At 49.2% G+C, this 20108-nt stretch overlaps 1 protein-coding gene across 1 annotated transcript; it reads left to right on the top strand.

The window, feature by feature from the left end:
- The first annotated feature begins 10635 nt into the window (after positions 1-10635).
- On the top strand, positions 10636-18894 carry NOCT (nocturnin). The gene is made up of 3 exons (XM_084203868.1): positions 10636-10884; positions 15700-15969; positions 16799-18894. Exons 1-3 carry the CDS (start codon positions 10707-10709, stop codon positions 17632-17634), a joined length of 1284 nt encoding a protein of 427 aa, XP_084059994.1. The 5' UTR covers positions 10636-10706; the 3' UTR covers positions 17635-18894.
- The last annotated feature ends 1214 nt before the right edge of the window (positions 18895-20108 follow it).

Genomic DNA, 20108 nt, shown 5'->3' with positions numbered 1-20108 from the left:
CCAGCTATACACCAGGTCCTCTGTTTTCCATCAGCAAAGTCCACCAGGTCCTCTGTTTTCCATCAGCAGTCTCTAGAAAGGGAGATCTGTGGTAAGATGTCCCAATTGTGCCAACACATTGCGGCCCAGCAAGGCATGGACACCCTCGGGAAGTGCTATTACAGAAACTGCACAGGTGACAGCCTTTCCCTCTATAAGAATTTTCAGCAGAGGGGATGTCTGTGCAAGTGAGTCCTCTTACTCCTGCCACAGTAGCATCTGCTGCATGGGTGGGCCACTGAGGTGGCTATTTCTGCATCCCTATGATGCTGACATCTGCGCCGGTGTCCAGGAGCACAATCAGAGTGATGGTGGGACCTCGATACTGAACATCAATATGTTTTTTAGGACAATGCTTTAAGTCCACTGTTAACAAAGCCATTGTTCCTGTGGAGCCAAAACTACCCTCACCACATTGCTGCTTGTTCAGTGGCAAAGTTCCTCTGGTTAACTGAGGCAAGGGAATAATTTGTGATCCAGCCAGAATGAGGCTTTTCCCATTCAAAAATATCATAATAGGACACAAAATGAACAACACACACAAGCTGAAACATCCAAGATAAAAAAAAGGAAGCTTCTTTCTGAACTCCAAGATGCTCAAAAGTCCCCATGGATTGCCACCCCTACAGCCACACTGGTCAAACCAACAGTCCATCAAATTTCTCCTCCTCCAGAAAGAAATGCAAAACAATCATTACTTACATGAAAAGTGCATGAGAAACTCGATTACAAAAAGGCAAACTGCTGTTATTATATCACAAAGGTTCCATAGTACTAGATTTTCATACCTCCTTGATGTTTCTCACAGGCAGCCCCTCTAAGCACTGACTACTCCAACTTCTCATAGCAGCCAACCACTCCACTCTTTTATACCACTCTTCTTCTTATGGGCTACAGCTGAGGCCTGTTAGAGTCAGGCCTGTTCCTTATCTCAAATAATTGGCTCAGCTGCAACTCCTTAAGGGGTAAGATTACTTTCTATACTGCCTTTCTTTTCTTATATTGTACCCCCCTACAGTAAACATTAGAAGGCTTAGAAGAACTTAGAAGAACTGGGTGACACAAAAAGGCCAGGGCTGTGTTTATTTTTCTGTCAAATTCCACTGTTTTCTAGCTGAGGGAATAAATACATGCAGAGTTTTTGTAAGCAAGGCCAGCTCTGCCCTTTGCTTGACACCTCACCTGGAGATGCAGTGGCATTTCATTTATCCTGCTTGTCTCAGAGTTAATTTTTGCAGCAGCCAGGAAGGGCATAGCCCTGCAATTATTTGATGCCACCTCATGCCACGGACATAGGGTGGTGGTGTTTCTTTGGTGGTGCATGGTCACATCACCCTGGATCCCACGAGGTGAGTGGTCACATGTTAATTGTGCACCAATCTGCACACTCAGCTATTAGAATTGTTGTTACAGCTTTTCCTATTTCTTTGCCTTTTCTAGTAAATTGTTCTTATCTCAATTTTTTGTGCCTCCAGTTCTCCTCTCTATCCTGCTGCATGGGGAAAAGGAAGGAAGCGAGTGAGCAGTTTGTGGTCTGGGGTGTTACAGCAGGAATGCTAAATTGTGTGGTGAGCAATCACATGTGAATAGTTTGCCTCTATTGTAACTCTGCTATGAGTGTCTTGTTGCTACTCTTAATTTTCTCATTCCATTGCTGTTTCTAGTAAATTGCTCTTATTTCAACCTGTGATCTTTAGCTTTTTGTACCTTCAATTCTCCTCTCTGTTTCATCGCAGGAGCAGCAGAAAGTGAGAAAGCAGCACATTGTCTGGGGTGTGTCAGTGGGAACATCAAACTGGGGAACACCATTCTAAACCATGTCTCAGGACCTGGAAATGGAGTTGGTCTTCATAATGACTCTCAGCCATTTAAATGAAGGTGATAACACAGAAGGTACATTTTCTGAGAGAGGCCATAACAACTGAGAGTGGTGCAAGCACACTATTTCATGAGGACAATCAAATGGTCATTTCCTACCTTCACAAGAACAGTCAGCATAGCAATTACAGAAGCTGTGATGATAATGTGAACTTGGCTACCACCAGCAGCCAGACAGGCTTTCAGTCAGTTGTGGCGAGTGCATTTTTCTTCTTGCATATGTCTGCCCTTCACTGTACAAAGAAGAAATGCTTCCAGAATTTCTATATCCTGACACCAGTCCAGGATGCTGCCCATTGACAGTGCCCTAAAACCCCAAGTTGGAGTGAAAATCAGACCTTTGCCTTGCTAGACTTTGGATCTTGACTGGCACCACAGGAGGGATGCTCAGTTAGGTCACAGATTGCAAAACAGCCTTTTACCTCCAGGACACACATTCAAGCCTCGCTGGAGTTGCTAATGATCAACCACCCCGGCTTCACTGCATTTGCAAGCATGTTTTTTGTTTCACAGCTTTGCTCTGTGCTGCCTTGCTGCTGGACTAGGTCACTGGGCTGCCTTTGAGTTGCCAGGACAGTCCTTCCACCGTAAATTTTAGTGCCCAGGGCTTGTTGTCCATCTCAGGAGGAATTTTCTGCTGACCTTGACTCAGCTCAGTTGAGGGGAAATGGATTTAGTGTTGAACAAGCTCCTAATTTCCTGAGATGAAGGGTCTTTCATAGGGCAGTCTCTGCTCCCTTGCAAAGGACAAGTTATTGAAAACTGCCTCTTCTCCATCCAACAGACAGAAATACTGAAATTACCCCAGAAGTATCTTTGGGGGGTTTTTAACATCACATTCGTGGATCATCTATTGCATGACTCTTTCACTGCCCTCACCTTGTCCATCACAGAGTGCATCCCTACTTTATGTCAAGAGGGAAAGGATGAAATATCAATTTCAGCAGGATCCCAGAAGGGTCCTGGGCAACACACCAAACAGCCAAGAGATAATAAAACCAGTATTTCTTCAGACCACTGCTGCCTTGGAGCACTTCTCTGGCATCAGTCAGACCAGTCATGAGCTGCTCCATGCCATACACCCAGGAGCAGGAGGAGATGGAGGTAGCACATGCTCCAAAAGCCAGGTCTGAGCTGTGGTGACACAGTGACCCCCAGGGAGGTAAAGCACCAAAACAGGCTGAAGAGAAGTTGGGGGTGACTGACACATGGCAGTGAAGGGATTCAGAAGACAGCCGTGACAGCTCCCTGAAGACAGGAAGCATGCCTTGCCAAGCAGAGCGACGCTTTCACCCTGCAGGGATCAGCTCCCAGTCGGACTTTCTCTGCAAACTGTTTTCTGGACTTGGAGCTACAAAAAGTCTGTTAGGGAGAGCCCTAATCAATCCCCTGGGATCGAGGTGAAGCTAGAAGTTCTTTCAAGAAATGAAACTATGACACAATAAAGGCAGAAAGTACAGCTGTTTTCTGAGAAAAACAGCAGATTCACCCAAACTCCAGGGCGTACCCCTGGAAGAAAGAAAACCTTTACATGTCTTCTGAAGCTGCCCTGGGAGGACAAAAATCTAATAATAATTAAATCTATGTTTGAGGCAATTCAAGTAGGGAATTTAAGAGGAATTTGCTATTGAATAAGCAGTTCATTTTTGCAGGGTGATAAACCTAGGCACAGCCCAGGTGGCCTTTGCTATGACTTGTTTCCATTACCTCAGCAAAGCAGCCCCTCCGGCACACAGCCCAGCCGGCCACCTGGGAAGTGGCCAGTTCCTAACCCTTGTTTTTGTGACTGGGAGCTGGCAAAACCTCAAGCTTTGCCAGCTCACTGCCTGGCCAGGGCAGAAGGGTCAGGGGCTGCTCAGCCACTTGCAGCCTGGTGCACTGAGGTCAGGGTGGCTGCAGACAGCACAAGAAGCCAAAAATTCCATTAGATGCCCAAAAGGGAGCTTCCAATTTAGTGTGTCCAGCAGCACCAAGAGCTTCCCAGCCTGAATTTCATGCTTCCCAACTCCTGCTGAGGCTGGTGAGAGAGGAGCAAAGGCACTGGGGCCAGCCAGGGTCCAGGCTGGGTAGAGGGCAAAGTCCCACAGGGCCCTGCCAGCGGGGTGACGAAAGCCACCGCGGGTCACTCCGGTAACAGGGGCACTTACACAACCAGCAGGGCCAGTGACGCAGACACAGCTGGCTCTTGGCCAGGGCTGGATGGCCACCAGGAGGTGGGAGCTGCCTGCAGTCCTACCTCCAGCTGCCCAACCAGCATGCCTCCACTGAGCACACCCCCAGGAGAAAGTCCAGTGCTGGGCTTGGCTGCCAGCTCTGTCATGACAGCCCCTCTTCAATTACAAATTTATTGTCTGGAAACTGATGACTGGCAGGTTTCTTTACTGAGGCACCAAGGTACCATGAAACCAGGGTAACAGAGTGTGAAAAATAAAAGTTGCATTTACTTCCAAAGATGAAAACTGGCATCGTTTTACATAACAACTGCAGTGCCCAGCCAAGGGTCCTTGGCATCCCTATGTCAATACTACAGTTCTCCATCACTTTGCTTTTCAACAGGAGCCCAGACAGCAGCAATGAAAGAAAAATGATGTCATGAAGAATGTCCTTATCTTAGCCTAAAATATCCCAAAGCAGTCATTGGGAAGGAGGATGGATCTTCAGCCCCTTGGAGCATGTGTCAGAGAGCAGCACTTGCAGATCACCAGGGAGGGCACCAGGGAGGACCAGTGACAATGAATGGTGCTACTGCACAGCCTCAGACTCACTCCTGTTGCCTCTACACGCCTGTGTGCAAGGAACTGCATCACTGCCAGAAGCTCCACAGGGGCAGCACCTCCACTGATGTGGGCTCTGGAAAGACTGTGCAAATCCTGGGCTTTTCAAGGGTGCCCACTCCATTGGCCTCCTGTTTGCCTCAGGGCTCTGAGCAGAGGCAGGTGAACCATTCATGCATCACAGAGTGTTCCAGATCTTTCCAGCAGGTCAGGAAATTAAAGCCCTGCCAGGGCCAGCCTTTCTAAGGACCCCTGAAAATCATGTCACCATCTGACAGCTGCTCAAAAGTTACAGCCACATCACAACAACATCCTAAATGGAAAATGTGTCCATTCCTGTCTCTCAAAAGGCAGGCTAATGGCTGAATGGAAATGCTTGTTTAATGTGCTAAATGGAAATTAATGATCCTCCCCTTGTTCAGATAGACACAGGTGAGCATTGCAGCCAAGTGGCTGCACTGGCTCCAAGGAGAGCTATTCACTGGTTCCCTTCAAAATCCCCAATACACATAGAAGGGAAATAAAATGGCTTTGCCAAAAAAGGTACATAGCAGGTCCTTGGAGCATAAATAAGTATTCAAAAAATTACAAAGTGTCAGAAAGTAGATTCAGAGAGGTACTTTAAGACAAAGTCTGGCTACCTCATGTAGAAGTCTTGGAAATTTTGATTCCACAGGCAGACACCTCTTAGAAAGACACCTATTTCTAAATACGAAGTACTCCATTTAATCATCCCCACTGTAATGTATATTCATATTTGAGATGAAGTGATATGCATGTTTCTTTAACAAGATGTCAGAAGTGTCACTATCATTCCCTCTTCCTTAACTGCCTGGAACACTTTACCATCTGCTACCCAGACTTGCTGCTGGGTAGCAAGACAGATACTGGGTTCAAGTGGCAGAGCTCCACGTTGTGAAATGCTTTAGTGACTGAAATGCTTTGGAAAGCTCTCTCGGCCATCTATGGCAATGCCACCTGTTCCAAACACCGAAATCTCTGCCCTACCTCACCTCGGGTGAACTTGTTTCAGGGCAGCCTCCCTACAAACCCATCTACCCTATGTTTGCCACTAGTGCTGGCTCACAGCTTCTTCCCAGGTGCCCAAAAGCAAGGTGAGGCAGGGAGGGGAGAGCAGGCAAGCACTCCCAGCCTGCTGCCCAGGAAGGGAGGAAGCCCCACAGCAGGTTGATGGTGGGGAAGTGAAGGTCTCCCGGTGACGTGACAGGGGAAAAGGGCATCCTGGGGGGCACAGGGCATCCCACAGGGAAGCATCCAGCACTCCAGGTGATGGCATTGCTCATGGGAGAAATCAGGTGTTGGGATGTGTGTGCACCAGGAAGTTCAAACCCACCATGCTCACAGCCATCTGTGCTGTGCAGAACCTCACTGCCACAGACTTTCTCCTGTTAATCCACTGTGACACTCCAGGGATTGCTGTCCCTCTCCCCAGAGATGGCAGCTTCAGAGCATGCTTTTCCAAGCTGAAAATGTTGGCAGTTAGAGCAGCAGTACCAAACGTAGCACAAATGCCTTCCCGACACGGGGATGAGCAAGCGGTCAGGAGGAAGTGACTGAGGAGGTGGAAGGATCATTATCCTCAGATCATTACTAATGCCAAGGAAAGGGAGTTTGAAAGAATCATTGCTTTTATTAGATGCTGGAAAAACTTCAGTCAAAGCCATATTTTTTAGTAAGTAACAACAGCCTGATGGTCCTGAAATTTCCACAACGTTGGAAAAGGATTAACAGTCTGGGCAGGATGTTTGAAACACAAGCATCTCCAGGGTAAGATCAGGTCAAAAACCTAAGAAAAAAGGATTTCTCACAGCCTATGCACCCTTTCACCCGGACCCTTTCTCTCCATTTGCTCACTGTTCCCAGCTTGTGGAAACGTCAGTCAGATGCACATGGGATAGCTGAGATCAATTCCTCAAGGAACTTCTCTCTTTTCACTAAGTCACATGCACCTAAAATTAATCATATCTTTTGTGTATTTTCAGAAGGATTCTATTTTCCATAGAAGGCTAGTAGGGCTTTTGAATCACCCCCAAGGAATGCCAAGCAATTACTGAGTCACATTTTGGAGCTGAATCACCACTCTTCCCATTCCTGGGAACAGAGCCTGTGTGTTGAAAACAGCTTCATCAGGGACTTCTTTTTCTTTTACAAACTCCTCTTTTATTGTCATGCAAGCATGGGCACACTAATTGGCTAAGGAAAGCCAACACTCAAAAGAGCAGAGAAAAACACATGCAGTACAGCAGGAAGCAGGAAACCTTCTGTCCTTCCTCCTTGGAGATCACATGAAAAGGTGGTTTGGCCAAAACCCAACTACTTGAGTCACCAGAAAAATAAAATTAATAACAAGCATACTGCACTGCCATTCATTATTTACTTAAGGACTGCTAAGCTTGCTAGGGTGTGAGCAGCTCCAAGAAATCTGTTGGAACAGGAGATGAGGAGGATGAGCAGCCATCTCTGTGGAAAACCCAAGTTTTTTTCCATGGTGCAGGAGAGCAGAACAAAGAGCCATCAGGACAAGATGCACCTGAATGCCAGCAAATGCCTGACAGGAGCTGAGGACTTGGAGCTCAGAGATGGGCCCAGCTGCCTCATCTCCTTAGCAGGACACAAAGCCAGCAGCTTCCCTGTCACCAAGTCTCCAATCTGTCAGCAGCAAAACCCAGGCTACCTATCCCCTTAGCCACTATTGTCAGAGATTTTCTTTGCCAAATCCCCACAGAAATAGCAGGGCTATTGGGACAGCTCATGGTTCTTTGAATCACCAACCACTCTCTCCTTCCAGAAGTATCTGGTCACCTGAAAAGGGAAGAAAGAGCTGCTTACAGAGGTTCATGCACAACAAGCATAGAAATAAACCCTTGGTCACAGGTTTGCCCTTGAGACAGGGGTGCCCAGACTTGAGAGCAGACAAGCCCAGTCAGGTGCAGAGCCCTGCAAGGAACCAGGGCTCCCAGTCCTGCAGTCAAGCCTCTGTCTCTTCTTTGTGTATTTAAAGTGGAAAGGATATGAATCAGAGCTGAGAGATCTACAAGGAATGTTCCACATGCTTGAAAGCTGAGAAATACAGGCTCCAGCCTTTTGCCTCCCAGGCTCTCCAGCTGCTTTTCCCCCATGCTCCCAGCATTGTCTGCCTAGGCCAGGCTACTTCACTTTACAGAAAACAAAAGTGAAAAAGTTAGTGGGGTACTAATTACCTACCTGTTGTTTAATTCTCTTCCTTGGGTTTTTAGTTTGTTTGAAAGCATTTATCTTAGAGTGTTTTGCTTATGGAGGGCTAGATGAGCCTACACACAGCCAGGTGTAAGTTTAAGCACGAAGATCTAGGACCCACATCTGAAACTGCAGCTGCTCTATAGATGTGTTTTTGAAGAGAAAAGCAGCATTGAGAGAAAAACATCATCAGCAGAGGGCTTGGGAGACTATCACAATCTATGCTTTGATAATCAAAAAGGAAATGAGTAAAAAAGACAAACAAATAAAATTGCAGATGAGAATAACAGAATTAGCACAAGCCTCCAGGGATAAAACTGGGATGCAATCAGTCAGAGCCAAGAGGGTTCAAAGCATCAAAATGGTACAAGGGATCAAACCCAGCTACAGAAATGAGACAGAAAAGTCTGAACAAGGAAGCAAATCAGGTAGAGGATGGGCAGAAAGAAAAGCTAACTCCATCATCCCAGAAGACTCTAGATATTCTTCCAAGTTGTCTCTGAACCCCTAACAAGCCCTTCCAAAACATAGGAGAGTGGCACCAGGTGATGAAAGAAAGACAAACAATGCACCTGCCTTCAAAGGGGAAAGAAAGTTCCTTGCACTATGAAAATTGTTGTGAAGAACGACCTGACAATGACAAATGTGGCTGGAATGGAGAATAACACAATGAAAGGTGAGTAAAATTTGTGGTGGGCTGTATGCAGGAGACAGTGGGGAAGAGCTGAGGCAAGGAGAGGCTTGAGGAGATAGCAATAAGAAAAGATTTAGAAGACATGATGTGAAAGAAGCATGTTTATTTTTTATAGGGGAAAATAAACACCAGGCCCATGAAAAACAGTCTGCAAGATTAAAAGACTGCTAGAACAAGGACAGGGATCAACCAGTGTTGCCCAGGCCAAGATGCACTTTCTGCACTGGGGAAAACTGTTATGCTTATGAAAGATAAGCACCTAGAAAGTCAGAGATCTTATGACATGCCAGGGGAAAAGAGAAGTCCCATCTTTCTGATGGCACCTTGCATTTACTTCCAGCCCTGAAGGCCAATTTAGTCCCTGGAAAGGTCCAGAACTGCTTTTCCCCTGTCCCCAGAGGCATGCCTACATATGTGCCCAAAACCAAAACAGACAGGAGTTTTCTGGAAGCTCAGGGAGGTTGTGAAATCCCCTTCACTTGCAGCTTAGAACGAGGTCACACATCACACACACAGGCAGCCCGCAGGTAATTCATCCTGACAGCACAAAGAACAGAGGCAAGATCCTCTCCAAAGCTTGACTTCTGCTCAGCAGTGGAGCCCAGCCTGTGATGCTCCTGAACTGAGGCAACTCTTCTGAGGTGCTCTGGAATAGCCTTTTTTAATGCTTTTACCATACTTTTGAGGAACACCATTCATCCACTCAGTTCTTGAACTATCTGGCAGTTGCAGGGCAGGTTGTTGGCTCCATCTGGTTAATGTGGCAGGACTAGAAGCATCCTTAGCCTCCCCAGGGCCCCTTTTTCTGGGTGTCCCCCATCCTGTTGAATGGTTGGTGCAGTGGGCTGCTGGGGCTTGGGAGCCCACCAAGAGAAGAACCCCCCCCAGCACCCAAACAAAACCTTCCACCCTGATGATCCTGGAGGTCTTTTCCCACCTAAATGATTCTGCTGATCTTTCCTGTCTCCAGAAGACAGCTGTAACCACCCTAAGCCCAGTAGGCAGCAAGCTGAAGGAAAAAACCTTGACAGCAGGCACTGGAACACCAAAACACAGGGAACACAGGGCTCAACTGCTGTGCCTGAATGCCATCTTTCTGGCAAGAGAAAGCTAAGAAAGAGATGGATGAGCCAGGGGCGCTTAGGCAGACCCAGGTCTAATGCCATGCTGCCAGCGTGTCCTGGTTCCTGCAGCAGCATCCCTCACAGAAGGCATCTGCCTCCCCCAGGCCCCCTCGGTAGTTTATCAAACACATAAGGAATCTAGTATTCCTGGGGCTGGGAAAGTCACACGGTGCCATTTTCAGAAGGAAGCCTGTTCAGACTAGCTGCGGGCACTGCCCTAATTTCAGCACAGGAATTCGGGGCTGCCCTTGCCCTCTCTGGCCTGACACGGGGAGCGGGGGGCTACAAGAAACAAGAGCACCCAGCAGAGACGCCCCCCCTCCCTGCTTTGGGGCCCAGACCCCCCTTATCGGGCGCTGCTCCCCTGCTTTCCCCCCAGCCCAGCGCCTCGCAGGCTCCCACAGGGCCGGCACCTGCGGGATGCCGCGCTGCGGGAGTGTCCCGCACCTCTCTCCACGTGGTGCTGGGGTCGTGGCGGGCCTGGGGATGCTCGTGTATGAGCGAGGAATCCCAGTGCCTCTCCCTGGGGTCCTGCCGGGCCGGGCCGGCTGCGGGGCCGTGACGTCCGTGGGAGCAGAGGGCGCCCCTCGCTGACATCACCGGCGGGAAACCTCCTCCGGGCCGGACCACTCCACGGCGGGATAGGGGAGGCGGGAGCAGCCACGGGGCGCATTCTTCCTACCACAGCGTCCTCCGCCAGCGGCAGCGGGACCCGCGTGGCGGTCACGGAAAGCAGGCTCGCCGGTCTTGCGGGCGGGCTCGGTGTGTTGGCGGCGGTGCCGGGAGGGTTTGTTTGTACCTTGCCACTCCCCCCCCATCGGGTGAGGGTGGTAGTGCCCGATGTACGCGCCGTTCGGGGCGCCGCCGCCTCTATAAGCGCGGCCGCGGGGCGGGCACGGGAGCAGCTGCGCCACTGATCCCGCCCGATCCCTGCCGGTGCCGCTCCGTCCCGCCGGGAGCATGTACCAGAGCTCCGCGCGCTGCCTCTGCTCGGCCCTTCCCGCCCTCTGCTGCGCTCCCGCCGCCGCCTCGGCCTCCCGCCTGCCGCGGCCCCGCTCCCACCCGCCGCCCCCCGGCCCCGCCGTCCCGCGGGCAGCAGCGGGCGGCCCGCCCGCCCCGGGGACGCCGCCCCGCACAGGTGGGTACTGGCCGAGGAGGGTGCGCAGCCACCCCGGGAACCGCGCGGGGTCACAGCCGGGCGGCTGGTGCCGGGCTGCCGCTGTCGGAGCGGGATCTGGGCTGTCCTGCCCACGAAAGCGTGTCCCTTGTCCCCTCGCCAGCCACCTCTCCGGGACTGCACCGGCCCTTGGGCGCTAAGGCAGCGGCCGTGGCGTTCGCCCACCCGGGGTGAGCGGGCAGCAGCATCACGGCAGACGCTGCCGGAGAGCCCGCCGGAGCCGCAGGCGCTTCTGGCTCGATGCCCTCCATGTGAGGGATGGGGCACCCTCTGCACCCACACCCAGGCTGGGTGCTTGGAGTTAGCCCAGGCATCGGTGGGCTGACCTGTCTGGTGAGCCAGAGGATCGGTGTCCATGTGCCGCAGTCAGCTCGAGTGGCTGAGCCGCTCTCTTTAGCGCTGCACTTTGTGTAGGATGAGCTTGACTCACAGCGAGGCCTTTCCACTCAAGGCAGCGTGTGGGAACAGCCCAGGTTACCCTCCAGCAGGCAGCCATCAGGTCTCTGTTCGCCTGTACTGCTAAATAATTACACCCCGTTCTTCATTCCCCACGTGAGACCTGGAAAATGCCTGTGCGGACACCACCCTGGTGTGCTGCACCCACCGCACCCCTGTGCTCACATCCAGCCTTAAGCCGCTCCTGCTGACTCTGGCCGCGGCTCAGAATGCCCACCCGGAGCCATTCCTGCTGAAAGCCGGGCCAGCAGCCACCGTGCTCCGGACCGCTGCTGTGGGCGGGGTGATAAGCCCAACTCTGTATCATTGAATGGCTTGGGTTGGAAGAGACATTAAAGGTCATCTGGTTCCAGCTCTCCCTCAACGGGCAAGCACACCTCTCACTAGACCAGGTTGCTTAAAGCTCTATCCAGGCTGAACTTGGACACTTCCAGCGATAGAACAGCTTCTCTGGGCAGTATGTCTGAGGCTGTGTTACATATCTGGCATGCAGGAGATCCACTTTGCCCTACTGCCTTCAGCTGGGGTGAGTTCACTCCCTGTTGCTGCTGTTACAGGAGGAGTGTAAAAGCCAGGCTGGGGCCGGGTGCTTCTGTTCCTCCTGTTGAAGCTAGGCCAGGATGCCATATGGCAGGATTGAAGCTTCATGGCTCTACCAGGAAGAGGAGCATATACATCTGAGAGCTGGCAGAATCGAGTTCATGATTAATAAAGCACTCATGCAGATAAAGGTTTCCAGAGCTTGTGCCAAGTACTGATTCCCTGTATTACTGGAGGCAGGATTTGAGGTTCCCTCTTCATAATGGTGTTGCCTGTTGAGAGCAGGCAGCTTCTGCCCTGCTCTGATGAACTCTCATTGCTGTCCCAGGCAAGGTTGTACATGTAGTATGATACCTTGGTAGCGTAGATTTTGTCACATGGGGATGGTGCCTGTCACGTTGTTCCTGGAACTGGGGTTCCAAGGAGGGCACTTGTAGCTGCTGCCAGCCTCTGGGGCCCTGGAGGCTGATGCAACTCCAGACTGCAGGTGTGTGGAGTCATTCACCTGGCAGGGAAAGCCTTGTGGTAAACAGGGTACGGCTTCTGCCTGAAAGTGGTGCTGGGAGGTATGACCTGAAAGGAAGGGAAATGGGAATGTTGTTCACCTTACCCAAAAGGTCAGGGCCCAATACCCTTCTGCAGCAAAGTCCTTAAAGTAAAGTCTCTGATGGCTCGTTGCCTGAAATCCTAAAAGTTCATCTCTTCCGTGCTGGGTGATGCAAGAAACCTTCTGACTTTACACCCTGTTCTTACATTTAATTCACAGTTTGAATTCTTCCCTTGCCCTTACTATGCTGAGGTACCACCCTTGCTGAGGGGAAGGAACTTTTTGATATAAGCACCTTGCATAGTAATTGCTGAGTTGGTGTTCCCTGTTACATAACACCAAGAGAATCACTTTCATGTTTGCTATCCACTGCTACAGTGCAAACTCAGAAGTCTGCTTGTGCCTCTCCCCCTACCAGCAAGTTACAGGTCATTTAAATTGCATTGTTAGATTTCAGAGTGGTGATCTTGTATTGTACAGCTGTGGACATGGTTCAGCATTGCAGAAATAACAAGATGGATTCTGTGGTTGAAGTTTTCATGTTCACGTTGTTGGTCTGGCCCCTGTTCTACAGAACACCTCAGTCTGTGTTGTCATGATTTTAACACTTCAGGTACAAAGAACTTGTGCAGATAAGCAGTCATCTTAAGCTGGCATCTTCCCAAGGAGCCCCCTCCTTCAGCCAAGAACTTTCAAGCCACCTGTACCAGGGCTGAAAGTGCTTAATTTACAGTCCAGACCCTCTTTCACACAATCCTCTCTGGGCCCTCAAAAGAAGACTGAAGCTCTTTTTCCTTCCAGAGACATGACTGACTTTAAAAGCTGTCAGATAGTTCTTGGCCATAGTACAGGCCAGGCTGTGCTTTACACCCCGTAAAGAGCTGGATACGCCACAATCCCAGGGATGATGAGATTTAGACAATACTCTGGCTTTGTTTGCAGCTTGGCAGGTGGAGGCTGAGCTTAGCCTTGATCCTGCTCTAACAGCTGTAAGCTGCTCGGGGCTTTGCCAGCAGGCCTTTGACTCCAGCTGTGTTACACCTACCTTGTGCCTTTCAACATCATCCCTCTGACTCAGGTCAAGCCACAAGCAGCCTAAGAGCTTGCCAGTGGCTTCTTGGGGGTTATTATTTCCCAGTATTCCTTTGGAGAGCCTCACATGAGCCATGCTCATCTATGGCATGGCAGGGGCTGTACTCAGCTGCTGACAGCAGCCCTGATGCAGCAGACAACACTGTGCTTATCTCCAGTTGCAGCACTTAGCCATGGGTTGTACCTGTCCTAAAAATAGGTGAGTGGCTCCCTGTGGAGCATCTATTAAAAGTTCTGCTGATTTCTTTGGGTTTGTGCATGGCTGCCTGGCAGCCCTGGTTGTGTGTAAACTGCGCCCTTCTGTATCCAGCACAGAGCCTGCTTTCATTCCTGTTCCCCTCACAGCTGTGGCAGGATCCTGCTTAGGGATTTTGTGTTTTCCCTCACTATTAAATGCCACTTCTTCAACTTCAGCAGTACTTGGCTTCTTGAGAAGAAGTAAATTTCTCTGTAAACTGAGAAAGACTGCAGAAACCGAAACACTATACATAGCTTCCTTGGAAAGAGATGTGTGTGAGCTTAAGATCACATCTCAGTTTGAGGAGCTCCTATTACTTTAACTAAAAGGATGGAGATGAGGAGAAACATCCTATATCTAATCTAAATTCCCATTTCACAACTTTCTTGGAACTGTTCCATGGGTTTACACATACAAAACACATATTAAAGCAAGTAATCTTTAGTATCTTTTAAAAGTATCCATTTTCCTAAATACACGGATGTGGGGCTTAGACTGGAGAGTCTTTTCTTTCCTCCTGAGTGTGTTTATTGAACTGTAAGGGTGTCCATCTTACTGCCTGCCCCTCTAGCCTGTCATTATTGTATGTCTGTCCCCAGCTCTTAAAATTGGTGGTGCTGTAGTTCAGTCTGAACATGCAGGTGTGCTGGGTAGCATGCCAAATCTTCTGCAAGATGTGAGCACAAGGTGACTATTTCAACCTCTTCCTTTTTTAAGTAACTGAAATGTACAAATAAACCCACTTAAAAACCACTGTGGGCCAACAGCAGTGCAACACTGAGGTTCTTTTGCTTAAGATTCCCTTTGCAAAAGGCATTCAGAGTAAATAAGTAAGTTAGACAACAACAAACCTCAGTCAGCCTTGCCTCTTATGCAAGTGGCTGTGGTGCAAGCACTGCCCTTCCTGCCTATGTTTGAAGGAGCAAAGCCCTTCCTCCCTGAGACAGGGTTTGGAGAGCTCTTGCACACACAGTGTAGAAATACCACAAAATGTGCATAAGGGCAAAACAGAGCAGGGACATACGTGCATCCCTGTCCTGTGCCAGCTGTAAGCCCATACAGAATGGGGGACCTCCCTTTTAGGGCTGGGTGAGGGCCAGCTGCATTAGCAGGGAGAGCTGGAGACAGCATCTTGTGTGCAGGTCATGTGGGTAAGATAGCCAGAGGAACAGGAGGTGGCTGGGGCCCAGGGAGGGCTGGAAACTGCTGAGCTGGGGCACAGCACAAGAGAGTGAGGAGATAAAGGGAGAAAGGAGGGTGGGGGGAATGAACATAGGGATGTGGAGCTGGGAGACACCACCTTGTCCACTCCACCTGAGGAGGTCTAAGCCTGCAGAAGCATCTGGCTGCTTCATGCTCATGACAACATTACTGCTTTGGGGGTAAATGGCACTGATCAGAGATTCCTATTAAATACTTACCTGAGGTTTAGTCAGGTTAACTGGAGTCTGCAGCTGGGAAGCATCCCATATGGACACAAGGTGCCAGGCCGTACAGAGTCCCTCTCCATCAGAAGCAACTGCTGCACATGAAATAATGAGCAGGCAGCATTTCTCCACCTGCTGGGCTCTCTGTGAACAAGGAAAAAGTGTGCTCTACTGTGTTTTCTACAACATATGCAGAGTTAATCTTAGCCCTGGTATTCTGGTTGAAAGACTTCTTTATTGCCTTAGAAGACCCCAGCATGATGTCTTAAACCAGGCTGTTTGCAGGCTGCAGCCCCTGATGACAGGCAGAACATGAGACTGCTCAGGACTAACCCTCTTCTGTGTCCTTCTTATTTTGTCTCAGACTCAGGAGCAGCCTCCTGCACAAACCAGCAGTGGCTGGCAGTGCAACAAAGTCCCTGAGTGAGGAGGAGAGTTGTGGTGCACCATCTCTAACACCAGTTTTTCCCTCGCAGTGTGTTCCATGGGAAACAGCACCAGCCGGCTCTACAGCGTGCTCGCCAAGACGCTGAGCAGTGGTGCCGTGTCCCAGCACCAGGACTGCCTGGAGCAGCTGGACTCAGCACAACTGGATCCTATAGACCCCAAGGATTTGCTGGAGGAATGTCAGATTGTTCTGCAGAAGCGGCCCCCCCGGTTCCAGAGGAACTTCGTGAACCTGAAGAAAAACACGGGCAGTAACCACCGCCCCATCCGGGTCATGCAGTGGAACATCCTCGCCCAAGGTAGGAGATGCTTGTGAGCTCAGGGTGTGAGCTCGAGACCAAATGCAGCAATGAAAACCCTGGCAGAGCAGAGGGAGAGGAATGAACTACATGAGACACAACTGACTGAGGGCCAGGGGGAATATTTTGAGCGCTTGAAATAGTGGCTTTCCTTCTGTCCTATAGGAAAGGAAGAAAAGCTCTCTCCTTGCAACTCTGATGCCAAAGGTAGCCCTGAATTCCTGTCTTAACTGAATATAGTGTATTCTAAAAGCTGTGACCCATCAGTTTTAGATGGTTGTTAACCCCAGAGAAGACTCATCCTTTTCCTAAGTTTCATTTGTAAAGTTTGTGTTCAGTTTCTGATTACCTTATTGATGAGCTATCCATAAATTAAGCATTAAGAATTCCATGTGGGAATTCTTGATGCTTAAAAATAATTTTAACTGCTAGTTTTGAATCAAGGCTGTAAGTTAACAACTGCAGCAGCCTCATCCTAAAATCTTTTGGTGTGGGAAATTTCCCTCATAGGGACTGCCTTAACCTTCTGCAGTCTCTTTTAACCCACTTCATTTTATTTTGGCTTATGCTGCAGCAGCCACGTGTGGAAGTACTCGCCCGTGTGTAGTTTGCAGAGGGGATGAAAGTCTTAATATATCTTTTATCTGTGAAAGGAACTTAATTTTTTTGGAGTGACTCCAGTGACTTGAGGAGGGGTTCTCACACCTACTGGCAAATCTGGTACCCTTAAAGTCACCAGCATGTCAACTGATAAATCCTGGAGCATGACAGGCTGTTTCAGCTATCAGTAACTTTCGGGTTTTTTCTTTACCCTCCCTGCTAATTCCAGCTCTCGGGGAAGGCAAGGACAACTTTGTTCAGTGCCCCATGGAAGCCCTGAAGTGGGAGGAGAGGAAGTGCCTCATCCTGGAGGAAATCCTTGCCTACAAGCCCGACATCTTGTGCCTTCAGGAAGTCGACCACTACTTTGACACCTTTGAGCCGCTCCTCAGCCGCCTGGGCTACCAGTGCACTTTCTTCCCGAAGCCGTGGTCGCCGTGCCTGGATGTGGAGCACAACAACGGGCCGGATGGCTGCGCCATGTTCTTCCTCAAGGAGCGCTTCGAGCTCGTCAGCAGCGCCAACATCCGCCTGACCGCCATGAAGCTGAAGACCAACCAGGTGGCCATCGCCCAGACGCTGAAGTGCCACGAAACCGGGAGGCTCTTCTGCATCGCCGTCACCCACCTGAAAGCCCGCACGGGCTGGGAGAGGTTCCGCTCTGCTCAGGGCTGTGACCTCCTGCAGAACCTGAAGAACATCACCCAAGGAGCAAAGATCCCCCTGATTGTCTGCGGAGACTTCAATGCGGAGCCCACCGAGGAGGTCTACAGGGAGTTCTCGAACTCCAGCCTCAATTTAAACAGTGCGTACAAGCTGCTGAGCCCCGATGGCCAGTCGGAGCCCCCCTACACCACCTGGAAGATCCGGCCCTCTGGAGAGTGCCGGCACACGCTGGATTATATCTGGTATTCCCAGCACGCCTTGAATGTGAACTCGGCCCTGGGCTTGCTGACTGAAGAGCAAATTGGGCCCAACAGGCTGCCCTCATTCAATTACCCTTCCGATCACCTGTCCCTTGTGTGTGACTTTAGTTTTAATCAGGACCCTGACAGGCTGCTGTAATGTCTTGGAACACCACCTGGTATTGCAGCGTCTGAACTCTACAGTCTTTTATTTTAGAGAAAACCTTTGAAGCTAGATGCTATTGAAAGATGAGGAAATACTGTTGACTAACCATTATGTCAGGCACTTGTTTGGAGTTACACTTGCTGTTCAGCCCTCATTAATGTGCAGCCTTCGAGGCAGGAAGAAGGAAGCCACTGTTCTCATCATGCTCTTCTTGCCGCATCAGGGTTTGAAAACTAGAAGGCAAATGGCTTTATTCTTTCACTATTCCCCTGTTTTAAGGATTTAATCCTGTAATGAATGTGGAGACCTTAGTATTTAAATCAAAACACTTATGTTTGTAAAACATCTTGCCCTGAGAGCATGCTGATTATATTTATTTCATGTTAAGCTTCTGCAAGTACCAAAGGGAGTGAGGTTTAACTACCCAGTGAGATTATCTTAAATCTTTTTCTGTTGCAATGGGAAGGAAGTTTAATGCAGTTTAGACAAAAAGCTATGCTCATAGTAGTGTGGTCTTGTCATTTTTCCATGACCTGAGATGACAAATTCATTAGAAGTGTGAGGAAGGACCCCTCCAGTAAGAGCGGGTGAGGGAAGAGAGGCTGACTATGACCTAGAGTAATACCCTCACTTTTCCAGAACATGTGCATGTATCTGTCACACACATACAGCCTGTAGGCTGTACAGTCACTGTACCTTCATCTCTTCTGTGCTTCCTTCTGGAAGGAAGGACACAGCTAACCAGGGACTATTTCTTCCTCTGAGTATTACTTTTCTAAATGGTTTAAATTTGTAGTCTTGTCAATATTGCTGTTTCAGTAAAAGGCCAGTCTTAATATTGAAAGATTTTCTTTTATTTATCTTCAGAATCTAAAGCTGCACTGGAACCTGTTATAAGATAAAATTTATTTATTGAGAGAAGTTGGTGATCCTGCATCTGAGTGGAAATCATAGAGTGACAGTGTTCAGGAGCTTCTTCCTGTGACCCAGGGAAACTCTGGCAGAGCATCTGGGCTACAGCACAGGTGTGTTAGTATGGTGTGTTTGTACAGTAGCTCCTGTGATTGCTCACTGGTGACATAGGAATTGCATGTATGGGTAGTAAACATGCCATTATGCCAGAAAATGGCATAGGAAGAGAGGGGGGAAGAGGGACAACAGTTGGAGTTTTGCTGACACTTAGATAGTTGAGGAAGATATGGCAAGGCAAATAAAGCAGTATTTCCATGTGAAGTAGGGTGCATAGTAACTCTTCAATGTTCCAGGCGTTTATTAATAAAACTCTTTGGAAAAAAGTAATATCTCTGCTGCTGTCTTTCTCACTTCGCTGACCCAAGTTCCTGTTGCCAGGGAGGTGACCTGTCTCAACCAGTTTGAGATTCAAGTTGCTGCTGATGCTTTCCCTTCCTGACCTCTGTTCCCCCACCCCTAACCTCAGAGTGGCATGTCTGCTTTGCCTTCACAGAACAAACTCTTTCTCCAGCTTGGAATATCCACGTTTCACAAGTCTGAAAGGAAGGGAGTTATGCTTGCTGTTAAGCTGCTCACTCTTCTAGTTAGAGAGGAAACCTACACTGTATTACTGTAAATATTCCCCTCTCCAACAGTTTCGTGGAGCTACAAACCTGCAAAGTGAGGTGCAAGAATTCCTTCCTGAGGGCTGCTGGGAAGGCTGGCCCCTTACAAGATGCAGCTGTATCTGCCACTTTCTCCTAAAACCTCATTTGAAGAGAAGCAGCACCACGGGTGTGAGATTTACACCACCCATAAATTACTACACTTGCATTGCTGAGAAGGGAAATGCAGAGTCTGACTAGAAGTCCCAAATTCTCACACAAACACACTCCTCATCAGGCAAACAAATGAAGTGCCATTGTGCAGCTGTAACACACTCTGCACGTGTTCCTGACCCTTGCAGGATGAGGGCAATGGTCTGCTTCCAAGCAGAGGCAGCTTTAGCTATCCTGGGATTTATGTGGATTTGACTTTCCCCAGAAGAAATGATCTTACAACCAAGGAGACAGTGGCCTTGGTGAACACTCTTAACAGGCACGTGCAGCATGCCAGCACCTCCTTTGGCTAGAATTTCAGAAAGAGCAAACTGTGTCCCAGGAAGCCAGAAGGGTGGCACTTTAGGGAGAGATTTTGGACAAGAGATGCAACATTGCCAATGCCCCACAAAAAGACAGACCTTTGAGTGTTGCTGCCATATTTCACACCAACTAGACACTGACAGCTTCCTTTTTATGGTGCTAGCTGCCCTCAGTGCAGAGGGGGTGAGATGCAGAGCTTCTCCTTTACAATTATTTTCTCTTGGGACCTTCCCTCAAATGGGCTTGCAGGGAGGAGAAATTATACAAGTGCCCGTTAATTAACATCCATAGTCATCTGCAGCTAAACACTTCTAAAATGAACACCACAATGTAGACCTATAAGATGGTATCTTTAGTAGGTGAAATCCTTGCTCA

This window comes from Fringilla coelebs (genome assembly GCF_963513975.1).
Source record: "Fringilla coelebs genome assembly, chromosome: 4".
NCBI lineage: Eukaryota > Metazoa > Chordata > Aves > Passeriformes > Fringillidae > Fringilla > Fringilla coelebs.
This window is presented reverse-complemented; position numbering and strand designations above follow the sequence as displayed.

What these genes read in the sequence shown, in the direction of transcription:
- NOCT (XM_084203868.1), top strand. Translation starts at nt 10,707, where the DNA reads ATGTACCAGAGCTCCGCGCGCTGCCTCTGCTCGGCCCTTCCCGCCCTC. An exon ending in GGGGACGCCGCCCCGCACAG is followed by an intron (nt 10,885 to 15,699) that starts GTGGGTACTGGC and finishes TTTCCCTCGCAG; the next exon opens with TGTGTTCCATGGGAAACAGC. An exon ending in GTGGAACATCCTCGCCCAAG is followed by an intron (nt 15,970 to 16,798) that starts GTAGGAGATGCT and finishes TGCTAATTCCAG; the next exon opens with CTCTCGGGGAAGGCAAGGAC.